The 11,648-nt window shown below is 42.1% G+C and overlaps 1 protein-coding gene across 4 annotated transcripts; it reads right to left on the reverse strand.

The window, feature by feature from the left end:
• Positions 1-478: 478 nt before the first annotated feature.
• On the reverse strand, positions 479-10,790 carry LOC133161483 (complexin-2). 4 transcript variants are annotated; one of them, XM_061290041.1, is made up of 5 exons: positions 8,390-8,522; positions 6,277-6,567; positions 6,096-6,204; positions 3,997-5,720; positions 479-3,606 (listed from the first exon to the last, which is right to left on the reverse strand). In XM_061290041.1, exons 4-5 carry the CDS (start codon positions 4,321-4,323, stop codon positions 3,409-3,411), a joined length of 525 nt encoding a protein of 174 aa, XP_061146025.1. In that variant the 5' UTR covers positions 4,324-5,720; positions 6,096-6,204; positions 6,277-6,567; positions 8,390-8,522; the 3' UTR covers positions 479-3,408. The 4 variants fall into 4 exon arrangements, with proteins under 4 accessions (XP_061146025.1, XP_061146043.1, XP_061146016.1 ...); XM_061290059.1 differs by lacking the exons at positions 6,096-6,204; positions 6,277-6,567 and adding an exon at positions 10,626-10,790 and having other exon boundaries at positions 3,997-4,172; positions 8,390-8,520; XM_061290032.1 differs by having other exon boundaries at positions 6,096-6,567.
• Positions 10,791-11,648: the final 858 nt, after the last annotated feature.

The raw sequence follows: 11,648 nt of genomic DNA on the forward strand, positions 1-11,648 counted from the left end.
TTGGCAGTGTAACCAGATATGGTTGGGTTTAGTGGACAATTTTTTTAATATATATTTTATATTATATATATATATAAACATTAAGATCCTTCTTTAGGTACACCGTTTAACGAACGGGCTTTAATACAAAATATTTTCTGTTGAAAGATAATGTAGGCTTTTTGATGAAGCGTTTGTATGAAATGAAGTTTTTACATTCGCCCAATTAGCATTTTTATTTATCCGATTTGAAAAACGTTTACCTCAGTTTTGGGGTTAAGTGTAATTGAAATACATACAATAGAATTAGAACAAAATAAACTTGACTATATATATATATATATATATATATATATATATATATATATATATATATATATATATATATATATATTGAAATAAAGTAACCTAACATATTGTCTTTTTCTTTAATATGACATTCAAAACGGACAAACAAAGTTGTAAAGATGCACCCCATTGCGTGTACACAACCGATCGCCACATTTTCCAGATTTTATTTTTCAAACTTAATTGTTGACATTCACCTGAAATCATTTTTACCCTGAATGAATGAAAGCAAATTCCAAATAAAGAAACCAATGACTCATTGATAGGTTTGATTCCTTCTTGGTGATCACACAAAAGTGTACGTGACAAGTAAAAACCTTGATATCAAAAAAGGCAGTTCAGAGCAATAATGGCAGTTGATGCTGATAACTATACCAATGAGCAAACTGCTAGCACGTAATAATTTGAAACATCTTATGCTAACAAAAGCTAAATGAGCTCACCTGGGCTAAAGCATGTTAGCAGGAGCCATCGAACAAGAGGTGATACCAGTTAATGGGCGCAAATGTAACTTCATAATCTTGTTAAGGTCCACTCATGCAAATCAAAATTTCACACAAATTTAAATACATTGCCGCCTCAAAATAAAAACGGTCCGACCGGCTTACAGTCGTATATTATATCCTTCACAAAGAATCGTAATGTCGCTTGTCAGTTTATTTGTCTTATACTGCCTCCAGGTGGCTGTGGTGCGCACGCACAAACATACAAACACAAACACACAAACACACACACATACCCACACACAATGAAATCTACATCAAATTGAATGACATGTATCATTTGGCAGACAACGCAACGGGACAGTCAGCGTTAAAGTGTGACTGCGTATGCAAAAAGTAGCGGAATAGCCCTTTTGAAAGGCGCGTGGTTTATCCAAGAGGCCATACTAGCAAACGTGACAAGTGGAAGAGGAACCACACACCAACAAATAAATGCAACAGCAAAACATTTGAATGAATTTGAGCAAGTGTCAGAGAAAGTCAGAGCACAAGCGACGCCATGATTCATTTTCGAAACAGGAGCTAACATCACAATTAGCATTTTAGCATAAAGGTAGACAGAAATTTGAGGTAAAGTGTTATAATAATATGTTGGTCTCGTTGGGGAGTGTGATTTGAAAGAGGCTTTGGAATGTCATCAAAAGTGTTGTATGAAGTCAACGGATGAGCCAATCTGTAGCCACGGTGAGCTAATTTATGTAGACAAATATGCAACAAGTTAGCTTGTAGCATCTTTAGCCTGTGCACTCCCGCCCCGCAATTTACAAACGTGGCAAAGAGGCAACAAGGCCTCATTCTGAGAATTTGCAACCAAACTTCCTGTGTGTGTGTGTCTCTTTTGTGTAAACTGCCAGGGCACTTGATGCTCACAACCAATTGGTTATTGTACCAAAGACAAACTGAAACCACAGAGACACAAAAATGTATCAGCCTATTATTTTGCTCTTTGTTTTGCATGCATCAACATGTGTTCAGTATTAAGAAGACACAAATTGACAGGTACACAATGAAGGTTCCTTCCGACATGCATGTTGTCTAAATGGCCACAAAGGCACATGCAATAAAAACATTCAAGAAATTATTGCAAAAAGTCAAAAGCGTATGGCTTTGTAGTCACGTCGCGAATCGTCGTCTTCTTCTACTCCTTTAGAACCGTTAGTCAAAAACTACAATAAAGTGTTGTGTCTTCTTCCTGCAGTCCTGACAACTTTAAGCTTCTAGGCATCTTAGCTCTTTAGCTTCTTTGTCTTTCGCCACGTTAACAGTGTTTGCTCGTCCAAACGTCACGTCGTATTCAAGTAATTACCATATTTCCTGCTCGCCACTATAGCTAGCACCAGCCATGCAATACTCATGTACCTCTGAAGCACCATCACCGATGGAGTCCGAACACACCACCGGTACACCGTTGATGCACCTCTCAGACATTGCTGATGGAGCAATTATGCGTCGATACATCGCTGATTTACTAATAAAGCATGGTAATGTACCCATAATGAACCACTAACGCACTGCTGAAGCGCAGATTGATGTCATAATTTGCTTTGGGTGGCTCAAAGAAGAATGACGTGTATAACACGTGGGATCTTTGGTCACTATGGGCCAAGTGATTTTGAACGTTCCCCCTATACCTTCCAGCCACGCAAAATTTCCCTAAGTTTCTGTTGATTGTCTAAGGCAGTGCTTCTCAATTATTTTCTGTTACGCCCCCCCCCCCTAGCAAGAAGAAAACTATTCGCGGCTCCCCTCCCCACCGTGACTATCCTAACTTGTCTTGTAAGTCGTAAAATGTTGCACTGTCGCAAACGTGACAGAAGTAACAATGAGAGCGCCACTGCCCCCTGCTGTAGTAAAGGCGCAATTACACTTTATTCTAGTACTGCCCAAAAAAATGCCTGTTCCCCAGGGTCACACGCGCCCCCCCAGGTATAGCACTGCGCCCCACTATTTGAGAAGCACTGGTCTAAGGGGACCTCACTACATCTTCAACTTGTAATGTTAAAAAGTCGCAATTAATTGTTATACAGATTCCGATAAAGTTGGCACTCTCATACAGAAGATGTAAGGAAAGAAAGTCCTGCAGTCAAATATTTACAGAAGCCCCCAAAAAGTACGTATTATCTGTTCTTTCTTTCAAACCGGACATAAAACAAAGTTGCTCAAGTTGACCCAACCTTTGGTAGTTTAGCAAACGAATAAAAAGCCAATTTGTTCGTGAGGGATCATACCGTCTTCTTTTTCCCGTTTACGCTTTCAAATGGCTCGTTTTTGACGCAACATGTTGACCTACATTCTCCGCATCCATCAGCGGCGAAGACAAAAAAAAAAAAAGCTTTCAACTTGAGATTTGGTATACCGTCTGCCGAGTGACAGGTGACTGCCAACCAGTCAAATGGCCTGGTAGTATCAAATGAAATAACCCAAAAATGTTGCAGGAAATAGAAAAATAATAATAAAAACACAAAGTTGGAGAAAAGGCAGCGTGAATCCTCCAACAGCTTGGCAAGACCATGCCTCCCTGAAGATGCATCATCTTTTCCCCCCAATTCACTTCCCCTCCCCAGTTTTCCTTCCGGGTCTACTTCTTGAACATGTCTTGCAGCGGGCCAGGCAGAAACTTGAGGACAGTATCCAGGATACTCTCGTCATCATCATCGTCATCATCTCCACAACCTCTGGGGATGGCCTTCTTGGGACGCGTCAGAGAGCCCTCACAGGCCTGCTCCAGCGCCGCCTTCTCCTCTGCCTCCTTCTCCTCCTTCTTCTTCAGGCCGTACTAAAACCAAAAACAGATCTCCTTAGCCAGTGAATAGCCCACTAAAAAGTCCACAATAATCCCTAACCACACATGCATTAGCAATAACGGTAGCATTAGCATTCCGCTTGAACATACAAGTTTATGTAAAACTAGCATTGAGGTTAGCATTAGCAATGAGAACAGCAAAGCAAAGTTAACATTGTCCATTGTGACCATGAGGTTAGCATTAGCAGTGACAGCAGCAAAGGAAAGTTAGCATTATCCATAGTGACCATGTTTATGAGACTAACTCGGGAGGTGTTAGTACCTTGTAGCCAGTGCCGGACATTAGCATAAGCATATGCTACGATAGTTACCACTGCACACTGTGGACTTGCCCAGCCAGTTAACACTAGGAAAATGCCCTACCTTGTCCCGAATGCTCTGCCGGACCTTCTCCCTCTCAGCCTCCATGCGGGCATGTTTTGCCTTCCGTTCCTCCTCCTGCTGCCTCAGGGCCTCTTGACGCTCTTCCTCTTTCTTGGCCGCGTCAGGGTCCTTCTCCTCCTCGCCGCCCAACATCTTGCCCATGTCCTTGGTGGCACCTGAGCGGCAGCACCAAGACAGAAGCAACGACAGTGAAAGGTGATGGAGGAACGACAGTTTGTGCCACGTTTGGTGGTGCATCGATGGCGCCTTGTTATTACCCGACTGGGGTCGATCGTAAATACAGGACCACCTGAGTGTATGAATCATGGATCAAGCAGCAGAGAAACAAAACAACTGCATCATACTATCAATCTTGGCCTGCGCAAACACACCAAAGCATCTAACATCTCAAACCTTCTAGAAATGACTTTATGAGCTGCAGTGGAACATACGTATAATATGATGTAATATATTCAACATGATTGTTGTTTTTATTATAGTATTGTATCCATCCATGCATTTTCTGTACCGCCAGTTACCAACCAATCGGAGGTGACGAACAACCGTCCGCGCTCGCACCAGGGGGCAATTTGGAGGGCTCAATCAGCCTACCATGTATGTTTTAGGGATGTGGGAGGAAAGCGGAGTGCTCGGAAAAAAACACACACAGGGACAGGGAGAACCTGCAAACTCCGGAGGTGGGATCGAACCAACACCGTGTGAACTGCGAGGCGGACGTGCTAACCACTTTACTGTATTGCATGTTGAATGACATATTAAACGTGTGTTACTACATACATGCTGTGCCCAATTAATGGACCAGTTAAATGTATGTATATACCGTATTTTCCGGCCTATAAGGCGCACCGGACTATAAGGTGCACCTTCAATGAATGGCCCATTTTAAAACTTTATCCTTATATAAGGCGCACCGGACTATAAGGCGCACCATTAATGCATCATGTCAGATTTTTAATCCAAATCAAATCATTCTCCATTTTATCTTTTTTATTTCAACTTCAGACGGAACAAATTACTTTATAATCATAAAATAATGATCCATAGTCTTTTTGAGTCATGATTCATAGTCTTCAGCGGGCCACTTATGATTGATTTCATGACACAATGCTTTGGGCCAGTTTAAATTTAGGAATTTAGTCCATATATAAGGCGCACCGGACTATAAGGCGCACTGTTGGTTTTTGAGAAAATTTTAGGTTTTTAGGTGCGCCTTATAGGGCGGAAAATACGGTAATTATAATGAAATGGAGAATAGATATGTTGTTTGTGTAACATTTTTTCTTAAGCAAGTAATGTATGCATGCATGAAATGCAACAGTCATTATAGGTACGTAATATCATTCATACACGATTTTACCATATCTTAAATGTATATTGTAATGCTTCCATGGCGCATGTAACAGAAATTCATATAACGCACTGTTTAATTCATATATGAAATGGAAATAAAATGGAATGCATGTGTATGCTATATAATATAGTATGAGATGTATTCATTGTGATGGCTGTAGAAGCACTCGTCAACGTCATCGTCATTACTATCATCAGGCTTTGTCTCGCCTGTGGCGACTCGCAACTGCAACAGAAGCGATTGTAACAAATTAACACTCAGCTGGTGAGAAAGCGGGGTTAGGCGGGGATGGGTTCAGTGCTCAGCATGAGTTGGGGCTAAGGTCAGCCTGTCCGCTGCGGGTGTTTGGCAGCTGCGAAAACAAACATCACATCACATGTGGACTGCATACAAGCATCAGCAACTCATTCACGGCCAATGACGGCTATAGACGTCAAAGATACGTTTGGGTTAGCAGTGAATTGTCATTCCTTGCATTAAAGCTCCGATCCCACCTCAGAGGTTGTATCAATTCACAAGTCGCCTTCAATTCAGCTTTTTTCTCCGTACCGGCTTAGACGAACAAAAAGCCGTCTTTGAGGGGGCGTCTAAAAGGAGCAACTTGTTCCTTTTCGCCTTGAAAATTGCCTTTGTGCCTCCTCTCCACAGTGGCGTATTCAGCAGGGGTTTTGGATGGAGAATAAGTCAAGTCTAAATCATGAATCAATTTTATTTTTAAAAGCGTTACAATTATTTTCCGTTTCCAAATTTGCGGAGCACCTGCAGTACCGCCACGGACCACTAGAGAGCCGCGGACCACCGGTTGACAATTGCTGCCTTCAAGAAAAGACTGCAACCTGGGAAAAGGGTGTAAAAAATAGTTATGTCGGGTTTCGTGAAAGGGCCAGTAGCTTCTGGAAAACAGTTACATCAGAGATGTGACCCCTCTTCTTCCTCCACTCCTTCCACCTCGTTAGCATTAGCAGAAAGGAGGATATTTGATGTGCTCCCTGTTACTACTCCATTGAAAGTGTGGCTCTAAGAAGCTCTCGTGCAACTGAAGAGCACTTGCGTTGTGTGGAATTAAATCAAAAAAAGATGATTAGGCAAAATAATATGGTTTTATCTGTCAAATGATCAGCAGTTCTTCGATCCAGTCGGACGTCTGCTCTGTGTGGTAGCAGGAAGCTGCCAGACAGCTGCTAGCAGGCCCTGGGTTGCTGTGGGGTAAGATGAGATAAAGAAAAGCGAGCAGGAAATGAGGAGGAATGATTGGGCCTGCAGACAAATGATCACAGATCATCTTGCAGGTCTTGCCTAATGTACATTTTGTGTACGTTAAGATATTGCTGCAAGGACGTTTTCACAACATGCTACTGATGGATGGATGGATGGATGGATGGATGGATGGATGGATGGATGGATGGATGGATTAATTTATTGATTGATTTTCAGTCCACTGGTCAAAAGATAGGAAATCAAAGATGGACTCTTCCTGCCCATGACAAAACATAGTTTCCATCCTTGGAGGCCTTTATGAGAAAATGTGTTTGATATCCTGCTGGAAGGAAACGGGAAACCATTGCCATGGCGGCTGTGCACCCTCACTTATTCAAAGATCAGCTCACAACAGGAAATGTTGTCTATCCAATGAATCTGTTCCAGAGACCCAACAACAATATCGATAGCTATTTCAAGGTATGTTTGTGTGCACATTCATTGCTGATTTCTTATGCATATACGTCTATAAACGAAACAAGTAGAGTTCACGTGAGCAAGCACCAAGAGAGTGGAGGGGAAGAAAACAAAGGAGAGAAAACGAATGATTGCGCCACCGGGTGAGGAGCGAGAGAAGGAATCTACTCTATTTTTGGAGGTAACACACGTGTGTGTGTGTTGTGGTTGTTTGAGCATGTTGATCTTGACATTTTGTTTGCTTCTACGTTGCTGCGAGGCCAACGTAGTGATGACCGTATTTTCCGGACTATAAATCGCTCCGGATTATAAATTGCACCAGCCATAAAATGCATCATAAAGAAGAAAAATACATATATAAATTGCAACGGAGTATAAGGGGCATTTTTGGGAGAAATTTATTTGATCAAATCCAACACCAAGAACCGTCCTAGAACCGAGTCCTCTTTAAAGACAATTTAATATAAAAATAGAATTGGCAACAACAGGCTGAAGGCACGGTATGCTAACGTTAGATAAACACATAAACAAGAAAATGGGAACGTGCCTGACGTAACATATTAAGAGTTATTCAAATAACTCTAGCATAAATAACATGCTAGCAAGTTACATAAACAAGAAAATGGGAACGTGCCTGACGTAACATATTAAGAGTTATTCAAATAACTCTCGCATAAATAACATGCTAGCAAGTTTATCCAACCATCCACGTCACTCCAAATCATTAAATCCAACAATATCTTTATCATCTGAGTCACTTAGAAAAAACTCCGCTAACCCCAGAAGTAGAAGATGCAGTGCTTACTCTTCTACGTGGCTTACGTCAGACTCTTCGTCAGTTGCAGTTCTAGTTATTGCACCCTAGCGCGCGCCCTCTTGGGGATTAGTGTGAAAATAACATGCGAGATGATAGAATGTGTATATAATAATTTCACACATAATTCGCTCCCGAGTGACCAAACTATGAAAAACAAACTGGGATTTATAGTTTGGAAAATACAATAGTTTTGCACAAACTGCTGGGCTTGCTTCTAATGAAACCATTGGTTTAAAAAGAGTCATTACTATTTTCCCAGGAATTTTTTTTCACGTTTCCATAATAAATCTTTGTTTTCTGAAGTTTCTGTATGGAGGACTTCTAAAATTGAATGCTTTGTTATGGGTCACGGTCGGGGCAAGGTTCCTGAATACGAATGTTGTATCGTCTCCTGGCTGAGGAAAGATCGATGGATTCTTTAGTGCTGGGGAGCACCACCTTTTAAACCCCAAATATTTCGATTAGATTTGCTCAACGCTAACAAGTAGCTTTTTAGTATGATAAGCTAAAACGATTCGGTGATTACTCACCACCTAAAGCTTGTTTCATCACAAAGTCCATCTTGAGGTTTTGAGTGTGTTGAATTGTATCCTTGGATGTCAAAGACGAGCTAGCATGAAGCCTCCTCCGCAACTTCTTGCGCTAGAATCTCTCGATAGACCTGCCGCAAAAAAAGATGCATAGAATTAGATCAGATTTGATCATGACAATGATGACATCACTCTGATGAGCTCAGACCACTCATAATGTCTCAGAGACATCACCGGGCAATAATATCCTGTTCTCGCCACTTAAATATTGCTAGTCACCTGAATGTTGTTCGTCACTTAAATGTTGTACAGAGGCTGAGATCAACCGGATTCAAATTCCTTGTTTGGCTTGCACAAACTTGGCCAATAAAGCTGATTCTGATTTGTCACATGATCTGCTACCAAAATGTCCAGGGAAGAGACAGCAAAGCACCGCTCTCTCTCCACTAAAAATCCTCTTTTTATTCATTCATTCATCCTTTCTTTCAAAAAATGACATCTTTCTTTCTTGCCTTCATGCTTCTCGTTGTCAGGGACTGTACAAATTAATACAGGGGTCTCAAACTCCAGTCCTCGGGGGCCGCATTCCTACATGTTTTCCAAGTTTCCCTCGTTAAACACACCTAGGACTGGAGTTTGAGAGCCCTTCTTTCTCTTTCCATACCAGAGCCACCTTTGTAGATTTTTGTTTATTGGATCACAATTTTGGCACGTCTCCCAAGGAGCTGCTGTAGGCCACAATTCACGGCCAAATGCTCACCCACTTATGCAACACACAAATGCCGCATGACATGACGTTACATTCGATATTATAAAGGGTACTTGCTTTCAATGGGAACATTGAAACTCGCTGTACGAGTGGATTTACAAATCGACTCATCCTTTTGTCAACTCAGCTGCTCTTGTTGCTGTTGTTTTTCTTCTTTACACAAGATAGAGCTGACACTCAGACCTCATTGCAAAAAGATGAGCGTGTGAATTTTTCATGCGGTCATGTGGCGCAGCCGGCAGTAATGGGAGGAATGAGTACAGACAACAATAGCACTAAAACAGAAACGATATCATAGTATTATTATTATTAGGATTATACTATGAAAGAATTACACAATGAGCAAATATTTCACACTGGTCATTTATTTCTCATCCAACTTAGCTGCTCCATCCACAACTGGAACAGGAACAGGATACTGTGACTCCTGTCCATCAGTGTGCTATGTACAGTAGGTAGTCAAAATGTGATTGTAAGTGGACAAAACACAGAGGAAGAATTTGCTTGGAATGAGACATCTGCCCCAAATCTCCGCATGAACCCGCGGTCTCGAGACATTTTTGGGGCTCCACTCAAAATAGTCGTACCTGGCAAATTTTGCGTCGCAAAGCCGCACTTTCTTCCGGATGGATCTATAAACAAATTTCCAGAGCGCCAAGATCATTGGAAATGACGCCAAAGATGGCTGTTTCAAACGATCAGTGTCTTTATTGACATGGCTTCTTGAAACATTTATGTGGGTTAACTCATGATAGACATGTTTACCAAATTTTAAATTGCCGCCAAGTGCTGGATTGGAAGGAGCCAGGATTATTGGAAATGACCCCTAAAATGGTCGCTTTAAACCAAAAAGTGCTGATGCTTCTTGAGACTTTTTTGTGGGTCTCACCGTGACCGTCTTTTCTACCAAATATTCTTCTGCTAAGTGAAACTGGCTTCAGGGGCTGAATTAATTTAAAAAACAAAAATCAAAACAAAAAACGGAATAGTTAGGACTTCCTCGAAATGGCGATTTACTTGACATACACGCACGATGACGAATATCCACCTGCACGCAAAATAAACAAAACGTAATTTGGCCAAACATACACACACACACACACACATTTGTGCCAATATTGAAAGGAAACATGACATCATTTTGCATTTCATTGTCCGGTGCGTGAGCAAACATTGAAAGACACACGCACACAACAGGCAAGACGATTATGGATGAACGGCACGCACACGCGCGTAATCAAAAGTGCTTCCTGCCATCCAACCTTCATCACATTCACGTCCTCCTCCTCCTCTCCTCCCGCCACTTGTTTGCATCAAATGAAGATGATAATGAGGCTGCAAATGATACAGCCTCGCCTTCCCCTGCATGCACGCGGTTGTGAACGTCTCAAAAAATTCAGACGCTACACGAGACGAGGAGAAAAAACGCAATGGAGGCAGGCGTCCGTTATACGTGTTACTACTCACCTGCTGCAGTCGGGTGCGCGAAGCTCTAGAGAAGGATACCGACAGTTTGCAGTCGAACCCCCGCCTGACAACTCTCATATAGACCCTATCATACACGTAAATTCACGCGCAAGCAACACGCCCTTGTTTGTTTCTCAACCGGCCCGCCCCATTCGGGGTTTGTTCATCACCTCACGGCGGCGCAGTGTATGCACGCACGCACGCACACTCGCTCACTCACTAACACTGCTTTAGCGTGTGTGTGCGTGTGTGTGTGTGTGTGTGTGTGTATGCGTGTGTGTGTGTGAGCGTTATTATTTATAAATGTAGAATGCCAAAGACAGGCAACCAAAGCTAGGCTCATTATTGTGGTTTCCATACACAAATTCTGCATCCTGAGTGAAGAATGACTAGAGAGTCATTAAAAAATTACATCTTATATAAAAACAAGTTTAAAAAGCGACCATCTTTTTTTTTTTACAAACATTTATGGGATGTTTGTTGCCTACGTGAAACAAATCAACATCATGTCCTTTGTGTATTTATCATGCAATTGCGCTGTAATGACTCTCAAGAAGTTCTGCCCCTAAATTGTAAAAATATAATGTTAGTAAGAAAATAGTGCAAACTTGTCTCGGCCTTTGTTGGTTTGCTTTTGGTTTGGACTTGAGTGCTATGAGTTTCGTCAAAGCGTGTGGCCCCCTCTACTGGTTCGTGGGCAAAGGCAATGACTGAATGAAAGAAACGATCAAAGTGGCTTCACAATTTGCGCCGTCCAAGCACAGTTGGGTTGTATTTCACACGTAGAATTTTCGAGGAATCCTTAGAAAAAGTCTTGACCACCAACACTTTTTTTCTAAGCTTTGGCTTAGGTGGAGAAAGTCGTCTCTGCGATTCTTAGCGATGCATTTCAGCCGTGGCGAGTGAGGTCAGACGAGAGCGTAATACCACCTATGTCCACACGACGGCGCCACCCAATGGAACCCCGTCCCTGCAGGAATGGAACCCGACCGCCCTGTGGGCCCAGGCCGAGTCCCCAGCCGT

This window comes from Syngnathus typhle, linkage group LG1 (assembly GCF_033458585.1).
Source record: "Syngnathus typhle isolate RoL2023-S1 ecotype Sweden linkage group LG1, RoL_Styp_1.0, whole genome shotgun sequence".
In the NCBI taxonomy this organism is placed as follows: Eukaryota; Metazoa; Chordata; class Actinopteri; order Syngnathiformes; family Syngnathidae; genus Syngnathus; species Syngnathus typhle.